Raw genomic sequence first — 22,055 nt, forward strand, 5'->3', positions numbered from 1 at the left:
TATACATGAAGCAGCCGTGTTGTTTAATCCTCTGGTGACTAGTTCAGATGTGCCAGAGACAGCAATAATATTTATATGTGCATTATATAGATTATACAATTATTGTGACACAAAGATATCCTTTGACTAGGTGTGCATAGCTAGGAAAATATTCTACTTATTTATTTATTTAGGCAGCTCCGTGTCTTAGTTGCAGCACGCAGGATCTTCACTGTGGCATGCGGACTTCTTAGTTGGGGCATGCGGACCCCTAGTTGCTGAATGTATTGCAGGATCTAGTTTCCTGATCAGGGATGGAAACTGGGCCCCCTGCATTGGGAGCGTGGAGTCTTAATGCACTGGACCACCAGGGAAGTCCCGACATTCTACTTATTTATAATTGGTCAGCAAACGTCAAAAATACTCAATGCTTTTTTTTGCTATGAATAACCATCTATCCGGTCCTTGACTTATCAGAATTTACATTCCTCATAACTTTCAACAAACCAGATATTCAATGTTCACTGTGTCAGACACTCTACTAGACATGAAAAACTAAAATAAATGGTCCCTTTTCATCAGGTACACAAAAACAATTGAAAGTGACTTAGAAAAAGAAGCAAAATTTTTAAAAGTGCAGACACCTGTTGCAAACTATTGATCAGGCAATGCTAGAGTAAACAGAACCACTAGATCGTTGTGGAATTGTCAGGAAAAATTTTCCTAGATGGGTGAGCGTGAGTTTTAAGAAAAGGAACCGGATTTAGCACTTTTATGAAAAGGAATCAGATTTGGTAGAACATTCTAAGTAAGGAAAATATAGCACAGGAAGGCTAAAGGGTAGAAGCAAGTGACATGGCATGCGAGTCCACACCCAGGTGTATGTAATAGGACTGGATCATTATTAGCAAAGGGTGGAGAAGGCAATTCGAGGAAAGCTGCAAACATAAACCAGTAGTTCACAACTGACAACTCAAGAGCAGTTAATGTGATCACAACAAAGAATTTAGGTGTTTTGTTTTGTTTGCTGTCAGTAGTACGAATTATAAACGGGTGCGACTGAAGGCAGACTCTTAGTCATACTTCTCTCAGCATTCATCAGTATTTGTCAACACGTTTATTAAGTACTTTCAATACACAACTGTTTTCAAGACTATGAAAAAGATTTTCAGAAGAAAACGATACAAAGAGCAGATTCTGCATCAATTAACAGACAAAGTTGAGAGAGGAGCAGTTTTCTATCGCCGCTTCCGTGCCAGTGTGCAGTAAACTGCAGTGAAGTCGGGAAAACTATTCTAGATAATGCCTTCAAAGTGCACAGTGTCTCCCCGTAGTAAGCACTTAACAATTTATGGTTATTATTTTGACCTTAGACCTCTCTTAACCATTGCGATTCTGCTTTCTCATTTTCAGAGGAATAAATGGGTCACAGATGGTCTTAGGATCCTGCCAGCCCCGACAATTTCCTATTTCAAGGAGGCATCGAATAAATATTTGCTGAACAAACAGACGAAGCAAACTGTCTCTCCACGGAGCCGGGCTGAGCGCCCACCAGGGAACCAGCCGGGAGGGAGGACAGGCTCGGATGCTGGACCCAGAAGCGGGTGCTCATCCAAGGCCAACAGGCGGGGTTGAGGGAGAGTCTCGATTTGCAATCTTAGCGCCACCCGCCGCCAAGTCCACACTCCCCTCGGGCCCCGCCTGCGGCCGTAATCGCTCTTCTCAGCCACCAGGGCAACGACCCGCCTCCGCCGACGCTCCGGCCCGCCCCTTCCGGTTTAAGCCCCGCCCCACCGGCCTCGCCCGTGGCCCCACCCCTCCGCGAGATCGTCGCCGGGTCCTCTCAGCGCCCGCCGCCGGCCGGTCCACCCCCCGACGCTCTGAGGTCACCGACGGGGCCGGGCTGAGGTGGGCGGAGGGACAGAGGGAAGATGGCGGCCGAGGCCGGATATTGGCGCCGCCTCCCCCAATCCTGGAGCCGGCGCAGATGAGGCGGCTCGGCTGGGGCCAGCGGCGCGTCGCAACCGGAGCGGGGGGGGACCCTGGCAGTGGGGCCTGGCCCTGATATATGCCGGCGCCTCGGCTAGAGTGAGCGGCGGCGGCGCTTCTTTCCTCCGGCTCTTTCCCTGTCGCTGTGAGTCTGAGCGGGTGGCGGGCGGCCGAGGCGGCGGGGCCGGGATGGAGGACATTAACTCCAATGTGAACGCGGACCAGGAGGTGCGGAAGCTGCAGGAGCTGGTGAAGAAGCTGGAGAAGCAGAACGAACAGCTGAGGAGCCGCTCCGGGGCCGTGCAGGGCGCCGGCTCCCTTGGGCCTGGCAGCCCGGTTCGGGCCGGCGCGTCCACTCCCTCCTCCGGAGCGGCGTCCCCTAGGGGCTTCCCCTTGGGCCTCAGCGCCAAGTCGGGCTGCGGGGCCGGGTCGGGCCCGAGGCGGACGAGTAGCGAGGAGCTGCGGGACGCCACCTCCTTGCTGGCAGCGGGCGAGGGCGGCTTGCTGGACGAGGTGGAGCCGCTGCGGCCCGAGGAGCTGGAGCGCCTGTCAGGCTGGGAGGAGGAGGAGGAGAGCTGGTGAGCGCGGGGCTCCGGGCCGGAGCTGGGCGGGGACGGGCCCGGGGGCGGAGAGCGTCTTCCGAGGGCCCCCTGGTAAGACACCTCGCTTTGTGTAGCGGGGTCCGCTCTCTGATTCATGGTTTTCTTGCTTTGGCTGCGGAACGGTCAGCGAGAGTTGGGGGTTCGAGGCTTGGAAGAGGAACAGGCTTTGTAGCTAGTTCTCCTCTGGATTGGGGACCCTCTGAGCTTTGGATCCCGTTGGGGTCTGGGGTCTAGCACAGCCTAGGAAGGGCTGCTCGCCGTGGGAGGAGTCGGAGATGGGAAGCTGCTTTGTAGGAAGGGATCCAGCTTTGTGTGAAATACTGGCTTTCGGATGGCGGCCTGGGCATTTTGGGTGTGATGAGGTGTCACCCGGTGCGCGGAGCAGACCAGGGTAATCTAAGTCCGGGCAGCGGTCAGTGTTTTGGACCCGTCGGAGATGGGTACATTTCTGGCGGCGATGGGGAGACCGTGTGGATCAGCAGCACTCCCCCTTGGGTAGTAGGGTGACGCTTGCTTTGTGTGAAGAGGGCAGAGGATGGTGCTGCTTTGTGTGACGAGTCAAGGGTGGAACAAGAGCCCTGGCTCTCATTTTTTACACAAGAATTGGGTCTGGCATTTTTCGAAGCTGTGAAGTGACAGTTATGTATCTTTCATTTCCATGTCATCCTAGGGGCAGAGAAAAACAGCCGTATTTAAAAATCTAAACCGAACTGTATTGTCATAAGCTACTTCTTGATAAAATTATGACCCACACCGTAATATCATTTCCATATATAGAAAGGACATGAGAGGCAGTTTCCCTCATGTTTTATTGTAATTGCATAAAGATGTCAACGGGAAATTCTTAATTTGTCTTAATTTATCCTTTTTTAAAGTTTTAATTTTTAGCTAAAGTATCTCTGCTCTTTGTTGAAACTGAAACTTCTAACTTAGTAAGGATGAAATCCTTCATAGACTCCGGTTTCGCAGGGCTGCAACCCTTACAGAGTGTACTGAGGTAGTTAAGAGCTTTGCCTGGATTCAGATACTGGCTCTGCTACTTAGTAGCTGTACAGCTTTGGGCAAGTTAATCAGAGCCTCATTTTCTTCCTCTGTTTGATGGAGAAGATAATAGTTCTTACCTCTGTAGAGTTGTGAAGATTATGTGAGCTAATCCATGTATGCTTTTAGCATGGGTCTGGTATATAAGCTCTGTGAGACTAGCCACTATTACTCTTAAGCCTAGTTGTTTAAATCAAGAAATATTTAGTGAGTGCTTTCAGGATCTTGAGGGAGGTTCTTAAATGTTGATCCCTGTTCATTAAGGAAGTTATAGTCTTGTTGGGAGCCAAGTTTTATGGAGGAATAAAGAAATAAGCTAGGAAATACACAGTGTATTGCTTAAAAGAGTGATAGGGACAAAAAGTACTGAGAGTGCTCAGAAATTGAGAAGAAAATAATAGTCTGGTTGGGGCAAACTTTGAGGAGCCTGAGAGTGGAGAAAGAGTGGGAAGGGCATTTTATGCTTTGACAACTGCTAGAGCAGAATCAGAGATATTTGTAACTCTCAATTAGAAAGGTTTGAGTTACAGAGATGCTCTTGAATATATGATGTCAAGCCTTTATTTTATTGCCAAGTGATACCAAATATTATTAGAACTGACTGTGGTAGTGACAGTTTTCATATTAGTGTGAAATCACGTCCTTACAAAGGAATCCTAGGTATGTATACACTTTAAAAGAAGTCGGAATCATCTAATATCACATGCCTCTTCCAAGTGATGATGATAATGATGCTCATAATAATAATGAAGATTAGCTGCACTCATTAGCCCATTTTAGACTATGTATTCTTAGAACACATTGACTCCCCTTGGAGAAGCTGATTAAGTCTTTTGCTGCTTTGGTTTCTGATCACAGTGTTTTTGTTCAGGTAAAGCAAGTCTTTTAAAATACTATGCCAGAAGTTTCTTTTGGCCAATTGATTCCTGCTTACTACTTTGATCCTGGTTACATATCTTGATGTTATAGATGTCCTGTGCTTTTTCTGAAAAGATTTGTGTGAATTGAAAGTTTGAAAATCATATTTAAAGTGCTTTGGAGTATGTGTATGGAGTATAAGTTATAAGGGGTAGTGGGTGTTAGTAGCAGTGAGGGAAAGAAGAGTCAAGAGTTTTTCTTAGCAAGCTGAAAGTCTACTTTCTATAACTTATACCCATTTCCTTCCTTTTCATCTAGAGGAATGTTTTTTCCCAAATGTATACCACAAAATGTCAGTCCTGAAGGTGTTAGTAGATATTGTGTGAAAAAAATAATTGTGGGTCTGAGATCAAATATATCTGGGAAAAACGAGGTTCAACAACAACAACCAAAAAAACCCACCAGATTTCTTTAATGCTGGGCTTTTTAAATATGCTAATATGTATTGAATATAGTAAGTCTCTAAGTGGTATGGTTTGTTTCCTAAACTTATTTGCTCTCCCAAGGAACTAGTATCTTTAGAACACACTTAGAAAACAGTATTGTATTTACAGCAGTGGCTTTCACGGTTTTGTTTTGTTTTTTTCTCAATCCCAGCTTCATGATAAGAAATACATTTTATACCATAGCCTAGTACACACATGTTTATGAATAATTGAAACAAAAGTTTCACAAAACTATACTTGGTATATGTGGTAAAGCACTAATGTTTTCTGTTCTGTTTCTTTAGAAAAAAATGCTGGTTACAGCCCACTGAGCTGATGTGGTGACCCATTAATGGCTAATTATCAGTTTGAAAAATGCTCTTATAGAACAACTCAGAAAAGTCTAGAGAAGGGAACTAACATTATTGTGTATCACAGTGTGTCAGTCTATGCCAGGCAACTTATAAACATTTTTACACTTAATTGCATTTAATTTTTATCCATTTATGAGGTAGGTATCATTTTTTAGGTAACGACACTTCTTCTCTCTCCAAGCATCAAATAACAGATGGTAAATGATGGAGTCAGGATTTGAATCTAGGTCTTTATGACATCATAGCTTATGCTGTTTCCATTATATTTTGCTTTCTCCAAGTCTGATTCCTTTTCTGCATGAATGGCCCCTTATGATATTTGAATACTACCATCATGACCCTGCTGACTCCTCACCACCACACACTCTGAGCATTCTTATCTCTTCTTCAGAGTAATACAATCCCAGTTTACTTAATCATTCCTTAGATAATGTAATTCTCTGATCTTTCAACTGTGGTCATTTTTCTCTTAATGAATTCTGGTTGCTCCTTGTCATTAAACGTGGTACCCAGAACTGTACTCAGCATTTTAGATGGTATTTGACCAGACAGTGTGTGGTGGATATGTCTTGCTTGAGCTAAATGCTATTATTTTGAGACCAAATATTCATTAACTGTTTTAATTTCTGTTATTTATGCTTAAAATGAGTGAGTAGTTTCAATTACACTTCATATGTTTTATACATAGGCTGTTACAGTAAGTCTTCCTAACCCTGGTTTTCTGTAATGAATTTTTTTAGCTTGAATATTAGGCTTTTATATTTCATTTTGTTAGTCTTTTTTTTTTAAATTTATTTATTTATTTATTTTTGGCTGTGTTGGGTCTTCGTTTCTGTGTGAGGGCTTTCTCTAGTTGTGGCAAGCGGGGGCCAGTCTTCATCGCGGTGCGCGGGCCTCTATCGCGGCCTCTCTTGTTGAGGAGCACAGGCTCCAGATGCGCAGGCTCAGTAGTTGTGGCTCACGGGCCTAGTTGCTCCGTGGCATGTGGGATCTTCCCAGACCAGGGCTCGAACCCATGTCCCCAGCATTAGCAGGCAGATTTCTCAACTACTGCACCACCAGGGAAGCCCCCATTTTGTTAGTCTTGATTTAGGCATTTAATATCTGTTCCTTCCAAATTTTTTTGTCATTTTCATATTTCATAAGCATACCTACTGGGTCTTCATTTAAGTTGTTGATAAAAATATTAAAATGACAGAATAAAGGGCTCTGAAATATGCAGCTTGACTAGACTCCCTCCAGATTAATGAACATCATTAATCAACTCACACAGTGGTTGTTCAGTAACTGTTAGTACTACTTATTATTATCAAGCCCATATGCCATTTTGCCTGTATGGATATTATGAAAGATTTTGCCAAGTGGCTTGCTATAATTAAGCTATATGGTGCCTTAAAGAGTTCTTACCTTCAATGAAGTAAACTTATTAGCATAGACATTGCAGTTAATTTGGTTTGACTTGTTCATGATGAATCTTCTGGGTTTTTCCTATTCTAACTTTACAAACATTTTGTTGAACCTAGTTTTGAATTTTGCAAGGAATCAGTCTGGTCTGGAATTTCTAAACATTGCTTGTTTTTCTCTTTAGAAATTATCCTAGTTTGTCTTATCCAGGCTTTTGAGCTTGCCATAATATTGATATTCCAGAACAACAAATTTCAGGTCAACAATAATTTGGTGATAAAATTTCAGTTATCTTCCATTATTTGGAACAGTAGACTTAAACCTGTTCCAAGCTACCTTTTGGCTTTCTGTGTATCACCTTGCCTCATTTGAACTACAATTTCCCTCAATTTAGCCTCCCCAAAATTCCAAGTTTATAGTTCAGTACTGTCAACTACATGTACATTGTTGTGCAACAGATCCCCAGAACCCTCCCATCCTGCATGACTGAAACTCTACACTCACAGAAGAGTAACTCCCCTTCCCCCTGCTCCTGGAAAGCACTGTTCTACTGTGTTTCTATGAGCTTAACCCCCTTAGATACCTATAAGTAGATCATGTAGAATTTGTCTTTTTGTGACTAGCTTATTTCATTTAGTATAATGTCTTAAGGTTCATCCATGTTGTAGCATATGACATGGTTTCCCCTTTTTTGAAGGCTGAATAATATTCCGTTATAGTATATAACACATTTTCTTTATCCTTTCATCTGTTGGTGGACACTTGGATTGCCTCCATTTCTTGGCTGTTGTGAATAATGCTGCTGTGAATGGGAACCTACAAATAACCTGTGCAAATCCATGCTTTCACTTCTTGTGGGTATATACCAAGAAGTGGAATTTTTGGATCGAATGGTAATTCTATGTTTAATTTTTTGAGGAGCCACCATACTGTTTTCCACAGCAGCTGTACCATTGTACATTCCAACCAGCATTATACAAGAGTTCCAGTTTTTCCATATCCTTGCCAACACTTGCTTTGATTCATTCTGAGTTTTTATATGGTGTGAGGTAGGAGTCCAACATCATTTATTTTGCATGTGGATATCCAGTTGTCCCTGTACCATTTGTTGAGAAGACTTTTCTGTTCCGTTAAATTGTCTCGGTACCCTTGTCAAAAATCAGTTGCTCAGAGATTGGTTCAGATGGTGGAGTAGAAGGACGTGCTCCCACTCCCTCTTGCTAGAACACTGAATCACAACTACCTGCTGAACAACCATTGACAGGAAGACACTGGAACTCACCAAAAAAAGATACCCCACATCCAAAGACAATGGAGAAGCCACAATGAGACGGTAGGAGGGGTGCAATCACAATAAAATCAAATCCCATAAATGCTGGGTGGGTGACTCACAAACTGGAGAACACTTATACCACAGAAGTCCACTCACTAGAGTGAAGGTTCTGAGCCCCACGTCAGGCTTCCCAACCTGGGGGTCTAGCAACGGGAGGAGGACTTCCTAGAGAATCAGACTTTGAAGGCTAGCAGGATTTGACTGCAGGACTTTGACAGGACTGGGGAAAACAGAGACTCCATGCTTGGTGGGCATACACAAAGTAGTGTGCACGTTGGGATGCAGGGGAAGGAGCAGTGACCCCAAAGGACACTGAACGAGACCTACCTGCTAGTGTTGAAGGGTCTCCTGTAGAGGCGGGGGGTGGCTGTGTCTCAACGTGAGGACAAGGACACTGGCAGTAGAAGTCCTGGGAGGTACTCCTTGGCGTGAGCCCTCCCAGAGTCAGCCATTAGCCCCACCAAAGAGCCCAGGTACACTCCAGTGTTGGGTCACCTCAGGCCAAAAAACCAACAGGGAGGGAACCCAGCCCTACCCATCAGCAAACAAGCGGATTAAAGTTTTACTGAGCGCTGCCCACCAGAGCAACACCCAGCTCTTCCCACCACCAGTGCCTCCCATCAGGAAACAAGCCTCTTAGATAGTCTCATCCACCAGAGAGCAGACAGCAGAAGCAAGAAGAGCTACAATTCTGCAGCCTGTGGAAGGAAAACCACATTCACAGAAAGACAGACAAAATGAAAAGGCAGAGGGCTATATACCAGATGAAGGAACAAGATAAAACCCCAGAAAAGTAGCTAAATGAAGTGGAGATAGGCAACCTTCCAGAAAAAGAATTCAGAATAATGGTAGTGAAGATGATCCAAGAGCTCGGAAAAGAATGGAGGCAAAGATTGAGAAGATGCAAGAAATGTTTAACAAAGACCTAGAAGAATTAAAGAAGAAACAAACAGATGAACAATACAATAACTGAAATGAAATATATACTAGAAGGAATCAATAGCAGAATATCTGAGGCAGAAGAACAGGTAAGTGACCTGGAAGACAGAATGGTGGAATTCACTGCTGCAGAACAGAATACAGAAAAAAGAATGAAAAGAAATGAAGACAGCCTAACAGACCTCTGGGATAACAATAAAGGCAACAACATTTGCATTATAGGGGTCCCAAAAGGAGAAGAGAGAAAGGACCCGAAAAAATATTTGAAGAGATTATAGTCAAAAACTTCCCTAACATGGGAAATGAAATAGCCACCCAAGTCCAGGAAGCGCAGGGAGTCCCATACAGGATAAACACAAGGAGAAACACACTGAGACCCATAGTAATCAAATTGGCAAAAAGAAAAAAAAAGAAAAAAAATTGAAAGCAGCAAGGGAAAAATGACAGGTAACATACAAGGGATCTCAGCAGAAACTCTACAAGCCAGAAGGGAGTGGCATGATAAAGTGATGAAAGGGAAGAACCTACAGCCAAGATTAGTCTACCTGGCAAGGATCTCATTCAGATTCGATGGAGAAATCAAAAGTTTTACAGCCAAGCAAAAGCTAAGAGAAATCAGCACCACCAAACCAGCTCTACAGCAAATGCTAAAGGAACTTCTCTAAGTGGGAAACACAAGAGAAGAAAAGGGCCTACAAAAACACACCCAAAAAATTGAGAAAATGGTAATAGGAACATACATATCATTAATTACCTTAAACGTGAATGGATTAAAAGCTCCAAGCAAAAGACACAGGACTGCTGAATGGATACAAACACAAGACCCATATATATGCTGTCTAAAAGACATCCACTTCAGACCTAGGGACACATTCAGACTGAAAGTGAGGGATGGAAAAAGATATTCCATGCAAATGGAAATCAAAGGAAAGCTGGAGTAGCAACCCTCATATCATATAAAAGACTTTAAAATAAAGAATGTTACAAGAGACAGGGAAGGACACTACATAATGATCAAGGGATCAATCCAAGAAGAAGATATAACAATTATAAATATATATGCACCCAACATAGGAGCACCTCAATACATAAGGCAACTGCTAACAGCTATAAAAGAGGAAATCAACAGTAACACAATAATATGGGGGGGAGGGGCTTTAACACCTCACTTACACAAATGGACAGATCATTCAAACAGAAAATTAATAAGGAAACACAAGCTTTAAGTGACACAATATAACAGATAGATTTAATTGATATTTATAAGACATTCCATCCAAAAACAGCAGATTACACTGCCTTCTCAAGTTCCCATGGAACATTCTCCAGGATAGATCACATTTTGGGTCACAAATCAAGCCTCAGTAAATTTAAGAAAATTGAAATCATATCAAGCATCTCTTCTGACCACAATGCTATGAGATTAGAAATCAATTACATGGAAAAAACGTAAAAAACATAAACACATGGAGGCTAAACAGTCTTTCCTAAATAACCAAGAGTTCACTGAAGAAATCAAAGAGGAAATAGAAAACTACCTAAAGACAAATGACAAAGAAAATACAACAATCCAAAACGTATGGGGTGCAGCAAAAGCAGTTCTAAGAGGGAAGTTTATAGCAATACAAGCCTACCTCAAGAAACAAGAAAAATCTCGAACAATCTAACCTTACACGTAAAGGAACTAGAGAAAGAAGAACAAACAGCACCAAGAGTTAGCAGAAAGAAAGAAATCATAAAGATTAGAGCAGAAATAAATGAAATAGAAACAAAGAAAACAATAGCGAAGATAATAAAACTAAAAGCTGGTTCTTTGAGAAGGTAAACAAAATTGATAAACTGTTAGCCAGACTCATCAAGAAAAAGAGGGAGAGGACTCAAACCAATAAAATTAGAAATAAAAAAGGAGAAGGTACACAGACACTGCAGAAATATAAAGCATCCTAAGAGACTACTACAAGCAACTCTATGCCAATAAAATGGACAAACTGCAAGAAATGGACAAATTCTTAGGAAGGTATAACTTTCCAAGACTGAACCAGGATGAAATAGAAAATATGAGCAGACCAATCACAAGTAATGAAATTGAAACTGTCATTGACAATCTTCCAGCAAACAAAAGTCCAGGACCAGATGGCTTCACCGGTGAATCCTATCAAACATTTAGAGAAGAGCTAACACCCATCCTTCTAAACTCTTCCAAAAAATTGCACAGGAAGGAATACTCCCAAACTCATTGTATGAGGCCACCATCACCCTGATAACAAAACCAGGCAAAGATACTACAAAAAAAAGAAAATTACAGATCAGTGTCACTGTTGAATATAGATGCAAAAATCCTCAACAAAATACTAGCAAACAGAATCCAACAACACATTAAAAGGATCATACACCATGATCAAGTGGGATTTATCCCAGGGATGCCAGGATTCTTCAATATATGCAAATCAATCCATATGATACACCATATTAACAAATTGAAGAAGAAAAACCATATGATCATCTCAGTAGATGCAGAAAAAGCTTTTGACAAAATTCAACACCGATTTATGATAAAAACTCTCCAGAAAGTGGGCATAGAGGGAACCTACCTCAACATAATAAAGGCCATATACGACAAACCCCCAGCAAACATCATTCTCAATGGTGAAAAACTGAAAGCATTTCCTCTAAAATCAGGAACAAGGCAAGGATGTCCACTCTCACCACTATTATTCAACACTGTTTTGGAAGTCCTAGCCACAGTAATCAGAGAAGAAAAAGAAAAGGGAATACAAATTGGAAAAGAAGAAGTGAAACTGTCACTGTTTGCAGATGACATGATACTATACATAGAGAATCCTAAAGATGCCACCAGAAAACTACTAGAGCTAAACAATGAATTTGGTAAAGTTGCAGGATACAAAATTAATGCACAGAAATCTCTTGCATTCCTATACACTAATGATGAAAAATCTGAAAGAGAAATTAAGGAAACGCTCCCATTTACCATTGCAACAAAAAGAGTAAAATGCCTAGGAATAAACCTACCTAGGGAGACAAAAGACCTGTATGCAGAAAACTATAAGACACTGTTGAAAGAAATTAAAGATGATAGCAACAGATGGAGAGATATACCATGTTCTTGGATTGGAAGAATCAATATTGTGAAAATGACTATACTACCCAAAGCAATCTACAGATTCAATGCAATCCCTGTCAAATTACCAATGGCACTTTTTACAGAACTAGAACAAAAAAATCTTAAGATGTGTATGGAGACACAAAAGACCCCGAATAGCCAAAGCAGTCTTGAGGGAAAAAAACGGAGCTGGAGGAATCAGGCTCCCTGACTTCAGACTATACTACAAAGTTACAGTAATCAAGACAATATGGTACTGGCACAAAAACAGAAGTATAGATCAATGGAATAGGATAGAAAGCCCAGAGATAAACCCACACACCTATGGTCAACTAATCTATGACAAAGGAGGCAAGGATATACAATGGAGAAAAGACAGTCTATTCAATAAGTGGTCCTGGGAAAACTGGACAGCTATGTGTAAAAGAATGAAATTAGAACACTCCCTAACACCCTACACAAAAATAAACTCAAAATAGATTAGAGACCTAAATGTAAGACCTGACACTATAAAACTCTTCGAGGAAAACATAGGAAGAACACTCTTTGACATAAATCACAGCAAGATCTTTTTTGATCCACCTCCTAGAGTAATGGAAATAAAAACAAAAGTAAACAAATGGGACCTAATGAAACTTAAAAGCTGTTGCAAAGCAAAGGAAACTACAAACAAGACGAAAAGAGAGCCCTCAGAATGGGAGAAAATCTTTGCAAACGAATCAACAAAGGATTAATCTCCAAAATATATAAACAGCTCATGCAGCTCAATATTTAAAAAAGCAAACAACCCAATCCAAAAATGGGCAGAAGACCTAAATAGATATTTCTCCAAAGAAAACATACACATGGCCAAGAAGCACATGAAAAGCTGCTCAGCATCACTAATTATTAGAGAAATGCAAATCAAAGCTAAAGTGAGGTATCACCTCACACCCGTCAGAATGGGCATCATCAGAAAATCTACAAACAACAAATGCTGGAGAGGGTGTGGAGAAAAGGGAACCCTTTTTGCACTGTTGGTGGGAATGTAAATTGATACAGCCACTATGGAGAACAGTATGGAGGTTCCTTAATAACTAAAAATAGAATTACCATATGACCCAGCAATCCCACTACTGGGCATATACCCATAGAAAACCATAATTCAGAAAGACACATCCACCCCAATGTTCATTGCAGCACTATTTACAATAGCCAGGTTGTGGAAGGAACCTAAATGCCCATCGACTGCTGAATGGATAAAGAAGATGTGGTATGTATATACAATGGAATATTACTCAGCCATAAAAAGGAACAAAATTGGGTCATTTGTAGAGACGTGGATGAATCTAGAGACTGTCATACAGGGTGAAGTAAGTCAGAAAGAGAAAAACAAATATATATTAACACATATATGTGGAACCGAGAAAAATGGTACAGATGAACCAGTTTGCAGGGTAGGAATTGAAACACAGATATAGAGAACAAGTGTATAGGCAGTGAGCGGGGAAAGCAGCGGCAGGTGGGGGTGGTGGTGTGATGAATTGGGAGGTTGGGATTGACTTGTATACACTGATGTGTATAAAATGGATGAGTAGTAAGAACCTGCTGTATAAAAAATAAAATAAAATTCAAAAATTCAAAAAAATAATCAGTTCCTCATAAAATGTATGGGTTTATTTACGGACTCACAATTCTATTCCCTTGATCTATGACTATCTTTTATGCCAGTACTGCCCAGCGTGATTACTGTAGTTTTGAAATTGGAATGAGTGAGTCCTGCAGTTTTGTTCTTTTCAAGATTGTTTTAGCTATTCAGTGACCCTTGTATTTCCATGTGAATTTTAGGATCGGCTTGTAAATTTCAGCAAAAAATAAAAGGCAACTGGAATTTTGATAGGGATTGTATTGAATCTGTAGATCAATTGGGGATCTTAACTTTTGAGATCTTAACAGTATTGAGTTTTCTCAATCCATGAACATTGGATGTCTTTCTATTCATTTAGGTCTTTAATTTCTTTCAACTGTGTTTTGTAATTTTCAGTGTGTAAGTGTTACATTTCTTTTTTTAATTTTATTTTCAGTCATTTTATTTTTTTAATGCCACTGTAAATGGAATTGTTTTTCTCAATTTCATTTTTGGATTTTTCATTGCTACTGTATAGAAATACGGTTGATTTTTGTATATTGATGTCATTGTCTCCTGCAGCCTTCTCCAAGTCATTTATCAGCTGTAATAGTTTTTTTTTTTTGGTGTGGATTCCTTTGGATTTTTTTTTCTTTGTGGTACGTGGGCCTCTCACCGCCGTGGCCTCTCCCGCTGCAGTGCACAGGCTCAGGACACGCAGGCCCAGCGGCCATGGCTTACGGGCCCAGCTGCTCCTTGGCACGTGGGATCCTCCCGGACCGGGGCATGAACCCATGTCCCCTGCATCGGCAGGCGGACTCGCAACCACTGCGCCACCAGGGCAGCCCCCTTTGGATTTTTTATATAAAAGATCATGTCATCTGCTAATAGAGATAATTTTACTTCTTTTTTCCAATCTGGATGCCTTTTATTTCATCTTCCTGTCTAATTGCCCTGAGTAGAACATCCAGTATCATGTTAGGTCCAAGTGTTGAAAGTGGACATCCTTCGATGTGATTTTTATTGCTCTCTTATTTTAAGTAATTGCTAACAATTATTATTATTATTATCTTGTGGTACGCGGGCCTCTCACTGTTGTGGTCTCTCCCGTTGCGGAGCACAGCCTCCAGACGCGCAGGCTCAGCGGCCATGGCTCATGGGCCTAGCCGCTCTGTGGCATGTGGGATCTTCCCAGACCAGGGCAAGAACCCATGTCCCCTGCATTGGCAGGCGGACTCTCAACCACTGCGCCACCAGGGAAGCCCTGCTAACAATTATTTATTGCATTAACACATGACAGATACATGCTAAGCACTTTATATACAGTATTTCATCTTCTTAATAACCCAGTATGGTCAGTCTATTATTAATCCCTATTTTAAAGATTATGAAATTAAAGGTTAGGTTAAATAATTTGCTTGTAGTCTCTCGAGTATGTGGATGAGCTAGGATTGGAACACAGTTAGTCTGACTATGTTTAAACATTTTCAACTCTTACCTAATTTTAATTATCTGTATTTTTCATGTTATTCTTCGTACATTTTTACTGTTGTTCACCTTTGGCTATTTTATATTACCTAATTCTGTTTTTTAATCATTTGTGTTTAACGACCGGAGCCCTGTGTACATTTTTATGAATTTCTTTATCTGATGACCTCTTTTTGTATTCACTATTCTTGTGCTGAATTGGCCTTTGGAGCCCCTGGGAGTCAGATTGTAGCAAAGAGCCATGACTCTGGAACTAGGTCGCCTGAGTTGAAATCCCTGCTCCCACCTTTGTCAACTGCATGACCTTGTTAACCACTTACTCTCTGTGCTTGAGAGTTTTCATTATCTGTAAAGTAGAGTTAATTATTGTATCAACCATATAGAATTAAATGTAATATAGGTAAAGGGTTTAGAACAGTTGTTGACACAAATTAAATATATAAGTGTTAGCTTTGTCTTTATCATCTCCATTTTATTTTAGTTCTAGACTGGTCTGTCTTTGCAGTGAACTTAAAAAAACTTTTTGAAGAATTTCAAACATATACAAAAATAGAGTGAACAGTAAAATGAACCTCCACTTAATTTACAACCCATTTTTAACACTTACCAACTCATGCCATTCTTGTTTCATCTATACCATTCAAACCTCAACCCTCTGGACTATTTCAAAGCAAATTTCATCTCAAACATCATATCATTTAATTACTAAATATTGTAGTAGAAGATAAGGACTCTTTTTAAACATAACTACACTACCAGTTTACCCTCCCCATTAAAAATAATTCTTTAATATCATCAGATGTGCTCTGAATGTTTTTAGATCAAATTTTCTAAAAAAAGGTTTGCACTTCTTTGTTTAGAATTTTTTTTCTATTTTGCTATAAACTCCAAAATGAAATGGCCTCTTTCTTCCAGTATTTTGATCATTTTGTTATCCCCAGTTAATTTGTTGTTGGTGATGGTCAGAACAGGTCCAGTTCTCATTTCTTCCTAAGCCTTTTGAGAAGTTAATTGTTGGGTAAATCAAGAATTTCTTAGGTGTTCTCCATGCAGGGTGAGGTTTTCGGCAGATGTCTAAAAACTTGAAGTGATCCCATGTCATTATTACATACTTTCTTTGTACTAGAACTGAAATTTGAATTAGGTGAGTAACATCATTCATATCTTCCTTTGGCCTCTTGGCCTGTAATCAATCAGCTCCTGTAATATCATCCTTATTTTTACAGTTATATAACATTTTTAGTTAAATTTAGTTTTAGTGTCTCTGTGCTTTTCATCCATGTACTTGTACTTTTAGGCTCCCAGGTTTCTGTAAAACAAAATAATTTTAGTCTAATTTTCCATAAATCCTCATGTTCTTCATTAAATTTACCTAAAACAGGTATACTTTTACTGAGGAAAGAAACAGTAGTGGGTCTCAAAGAAAGGACCCTTTTTAAATGGTTTTTATTAGAATTTCTCAAGAGCCTCATATAAAAGAATAAACAAATACATATAATACATAAAACATCTTTATGTTACTATTTAAAATATTCATTGTTGAGGGGGAGGATTAGGAACTGACCTCTCCATCTCTCCAAGTCTCCAGATTCTTTTCTCCATTCCTAGTGTGAATTGTGCTAATTGAAAAGGAATTTACATGTGGGCAAAAGGGGGGTGTATGTGTGAAATACTTTCTAAATGAGTTTTAGATTGTTTATTCATCCACTCTGCTGCATTTTTGTAGATGAGAGTTTAGTATTGTGTATATATGCATAAAGACTATTATCTAATCAGTATTTGTTAATTAAAATTATTTGTCAGTATCTAGAAGTTTGTTGCTTTATTTTTTTTTTTACTTTTTCTTTGAGAGATTCATTATTGCTGACATACACTCTCTATATCTGTAGAGAAGACTACAGATTGAGAATAATGATTTTAGGGAAAATAGACATGAGCTGTCTGACTCTTTGTGGGGCCCTTAGGAACTTTTGCAGAACTTAAAATCATAGAAAATAAAATTAGAAATGGACTTTGAGACCAGGCGGTCATGCCTCTTGTTTTTAAGCTGATTTAATATTCAAGCTGGTCAGGACAGATGATTATTTCTTCTTTTCTTAAAGGTTTTTGAGATTGGAAATCTAATAAATTCCTCATATCCCGTTAAATCCATTTTACTTTATTTATTTATTTATTTATTTATTTGCGGTACGCGGGCCTCTCACTGTTGTGGCCTCTCCCGTTGCGGAGCACAGGCTCCGGACGCGCAGGCTCAGCGGCCATGGCTCACGGGTCCAGCCGCTTCGCGGCATGTGGGACCTTCCCGGACCGGGGCACGAACCCGCGTCCCCTGCATCGGCAGGCGGACTCTGAACCACTGCGCCACCAGGGAAGCCCTCCATTTTACTTTAAATCAGTTTTCTTTTAAGTTTATGAAGACACTTTGAACTCATGCTGACTTCTCATCAATAAATTTTATGGATAAACTTCCCTAACTCAGAGGTAGATATGTCTGTGGTTTTTTCTTACTGTATGTTTTTCTCTCATAGCCTTTCACTTCTGATAATGGACTTTTACTACTTGACCTTTTTGTTTTATGTATGCTTTTCGTAGGGGACCATTGGTAGAATTTGCCTGTGATTTAATATGATGAGCCTAGGTTTATAAAGCAATTTAATTTGTATAATTGCCACCACTTATAATTTGGCAGTCATTCACTGATTAACATCTTGAAGTTTTGTTTTCTAGACTCTTCTATACCAGGGAGGTGTTACTTTAAAGTAACGTGGTTCGTGTGTGTGTGTGTGTGTGTGTGTGTGTGTGTGTTTTAAATGAATCAGAAGTTATACATCTAGATGATCATTTTATTCCCTTCTTATGGGTTTACATTTTTTTTTTCTTTAATGGAAAAAATACTTAGGCCCCCCTATGTGTGAGCATTGCAATGCTGGGAACACTTAGAGACATGATGATGCATTTTCTTGCTTTCTTGAAAAATTGAATTTGGCCAAGAAGGGCCACATGATTGGTAAAATATATTACAATCATTATTGTTTAAGCATGTTCTATATACCAAGTATTGTATAAGGCATTTTATGCATGTTAAATAATTTAATCTGCACAATTTTGAGTTGTAGTTATTGTTATCCCCAGTTTTTTCAATTGGGGTAAAATATACAAGACAAAAATTACCATTTTAATCACTTTTAAGTGTACAGTTCAGTGGCATATAAATACATTTACATTGTTGTGCAGTCATCACCACCGTCCATCTCTAGAACTTTACAAACTGAAACTCTGTATAAATAGTAATTCCCCATTCCCCTATTCTCCCTGCCCCCAGCCCCTGGCAACCACCATTCTACATTCTGTGTCTATGAATTTGACTATTCTAGGTACCTCGTATAAGTGGAATCATATAGTATTTATCTTTTAGTGTCTGGCTTATTTCATTTATCATTGTCTCTTCAGAATTCATCTGTGTTGTAGCAGGTGTCATGTTATCCATATCTTACAGGTAAGGAAACTAAACTCGAAGTCACATAGCTAATACAGTGCGTTGAGATTCATACCAATCCTGAAAACCGTGCCTGATAAAACATTTGATCTTGATTTATTTAACCTGTAGATAGATTTTTTAGACTTATTCTGTATAACTCTGGAGATCATTACTAGAACAATAGGTATACCTTAGAGGTAAGCAAATATTTATTTAGTATAAGGAAGAAGTAGAGCTGTTCCTAGATAGTATAGACTGCCTTTAAAAAGCGTGAGTAACCTTTAGCAGTAAAGACTGCTTAATGGTCCTGTGACAAGGGATGTTTCAAAGAGGTAAAAGTTAAATTTGGTTATTTCTAAGTGTTCTTTTAATCTGTGTTTCTGTGATTAAAATATTGTCATCTATTTTGGAACATAAGATACCCTAACACAAATTGCTAAGCTTAAATGTGGGAAAGATCTTTAGCAATGTAAGCATCATGGATTTTTCTTTTCCTAAATCTATGGCACATTTCTCCAAATATCCATAGTAAGAGCAGATTCTTTTCCTTTTGAGGGTAGGTTTGAATTTTGAAAACTGTTAAAGTCATTATTATGCCTCGTGAATAAAAATGGGTTAGCAAGATATTTGAAGTCCTCAGCAGTCCAACTCCAATTCACCTTTTTCCTGGATTTTCTTGCTGTTGTCAGAAAACTTCATAAACATTCATGCCTGTTACCTTTTAATTTTCGTTCTGTAGAGAGTACCTTTCTTCTTTCCTTTCTGAAGTTATAAATTTCCCACTTGGTTTACTTCCTCTTCAGTGTTGCCTGTCACTGTTTATATATCTTTTTAGAGTATATGTAACACCACAACCTCATACTTTGTCTTGTCTAGATGGTGAGCATTTTAAGCAGAGGAAGCAGTATCATATTCATCTTTGTGTGTCGGAACAGGCTCTCAGAATCTTGTGTGTAGTAAGAATTCAGTTATATTAAATTGAATCAATCTGATTGTCAATGATGTTAAGTTGAAACGAGGTGAACGAGGTAAAATAATGAGACCAAATTTCTTGCATGACTTGCATGACCCCTATGCCAGTTACAAATGAGGAATTTCATACATACTCTGCATAATGGCAATATTTAAACTGTACTCTCCCATGAATGAATTAAAGAAAATTCTGTCCAGATACAGTATCTGATGTTTAAAATCAGTTTTAAAATTCTCTCTTTTGTAGGATAACTGTCACACCTTGTTTTATACTTCTTTGTACTTTTTGTAATTTCTCAAATTTCTGTTATGAACACAAATTGCTTTTTCCTTTCTTTTTTTTTTTTTTTTTTTTTTTTTTTTTTTGCGGTACACGGGCCTCTCACTGCTGTGGCCTCTCCCCTCGCGGAGCACAGGCTCTGGACGCACAGGCTCAGCGGCCATGACTCACAGGCCCAGCCGCTCCGCGGCACATGGGATCCTCCCGAACCGGGGCACGAACCCATGCCCCCTGCATCGGCAGGTGGACTCTCCACCACCGCGCCACCAGGGAAGCCCACAAATTGTTTTTATAATTTAAAAAAATCCTGGTAAGTCTTACTGATTTAAGTCAGTTTCATTACTCTGTAGTCACATAGGGTAGGGACCATAATACAGCATGATACATTGAAAAGCCATTGATGTTTTCCTTGTTACTTAGAATCAGTAAGATTATATTTCACAGATGAACAAATTTTGGTTCCAGTAAGTTTAGACATGTGTTTTTGATAGAACTGGAGCCCAAGTCAGCTGATGTGTATGATCTTATCCGTTATTCTTGTTTTTAACTTTGCATTTTAAAAATGAGATTCCACAAGTGCAAATATTAACAAGTTTATCAGATTTACCTAAAGTATGTAGTCTTTTTTTTTAAATTTTTATTGGAGTGTAGTTGATTTACAATGTTGTGTTAGTTTCAGGTGTACAGCGAAGTGAATCAGTTATACATAGACATACACTTACTCTTTTTTAGATTCTCTTCCCGTATAGGTCATTATAGAATATTGAGTAGAGTTCTTCGTGCTATATAGTAGGTTCTTACTGGTTATCTATTTTATATGTAGTAGTGTGTATACATCAATCCCAATCTCCCTTTATCCCTCCTCCCCCTTTCCCCCCGGTAACCATAAGTTTGTTTTCTACATCTGTGACTCCATTTCTGTTTTGTAAATAAGTTCATTTGTACCATTTCTTTTTTAGATTCCACGTATAAGGGATATCATGTGATATCTGTCTTTGTCTGACTTCACCCAGTATGATAATCTCTAGATCCCTCCATGTTGCTGCAAATGGCACTGTTTCATTCTTTTTTTATGGCTGACTAACATTCCATTGTATATGTCTACCACATCTTCTTTGCCCACTCCTCTGTCGATGGACGTTGATTGAGGTTGTTTCCATGTCTTGGCCATGGTGAATAGTGCTGCAGTGAACATTGGGGTGCATGTATCTTCTTGAATTATGGTTTTCTCCAGATATATGCCCAGGAGTGGGATTGCTATATGATATGGTAGTTTTGTTTTTTTTTTAAGTATTTATTTATTTATTTGGTTGCACTGGGTTGTGGCAGGCGGGCTCCTTAGTTGTGGCATGCGAACTCTTAGTTGCAGCACGCATGTGGGATCTAGTTCTCTGACCAGGGATCGAACCCGGGCCCCCTGCATTGGGAGTGCAGAGTCTTAACCACTGTGCCACCAGTGAAGTCCCCCGTATGGTAGTTCTGTATTTAGTTTTTCAGGGAACCTCCATACTGTTCTCCTTAATGGTTGTACCAATTTACATTCCTGTCAGCAGTATAGGAGGGTTCCCTTTTCTCCACACCCTCTCCAGATTTATTGTTTATATATTTTTTGATGATGGCCATTCTGACCGGTGTGAGGTGATACCTCATTGTAGTTTTGATGTGCTTTTCTCCAGTAATTAGTGACGTTGAGCATCTTTTCATGTGCTCTTTGGCCATCTGTATGTCTTCTTTGGAGAAATGCCTATTTAGATCTTCCACCCATTTGTGGATTGGGTTTTTTGTTTTTTTGATACTGTGCTGCATGAGCTGTTTGTATATTTTGGAGATTAATCCCATGTCGGTCACTTCATTTGCAAATATTTTTCCCATTCTGTGGGTTGTCTTTTTGTTTATGGTTTCCTTTACTGTGCAGAAGCTTTGAAGTTTAATTAGGTCCCATTTGTTTATTTTTGTTTTTATCTTCATTACTCTAGGAGGTGGATCAAAAAAGATATTGCTGTGATTTGTAGTCTGTTTTTGTTGAGGGGGAAAAACCCAAACTTCCTTACTTTCCAGGAATATCAGATAAGGAATTTCAAAGTTCACATTTTGTGAGTCTTTGGG

The 22,055-nt window shown here is 39.7% G+C and overlaps 1 protein-coding gene across 4 annotated transcripts in view; it reads left to right on the top strand.

Annotated features, from left to right (window-relative positions):
- Positions 1 to 1,894: 1,894 nt before the first annotated feature.
- Positions 1,895 to 22,055, top strand: part of SLAIN2 (SLAIN motif family member 2) — an 81,945-nt gene continuing 61,784 nt past the window's right edge. Inside the window, exon 1 of one of the 4 annotated variants that reach the window (XM_032632848.1) lies at positions 1,895 to 2,546. In XM_032632848.1, coding sequence (XP_032488739.1) covers positions 2,158 to 2,546 — 389 coding nt within the window. In that variant the 5' untranslated portion in view covers positions 1,895 to 2,157. The remainder of the gene's footprint in view (positions 2,547 to 22,055) is intronic. The other 3 variants (XM_032632846.1, XM_032632849.1, XM_032632847.1) reach the window with 3 other exon arrangements.

This window comes from Phocoena sinus, chromosome 5 (assembly GCF_008692025.1).
Source record: "Phocoena sinus isolate mPhoSin1 chromosome 5, mPhoSin1.pri, whole genome shotgun sequence".
Taxonomy (NCBI): Eukaryota; Metazoa; Chordata; class Mammalia; order Artiodactyla; family Phocoenidae; genus Phocoena; species Phocoena sinus.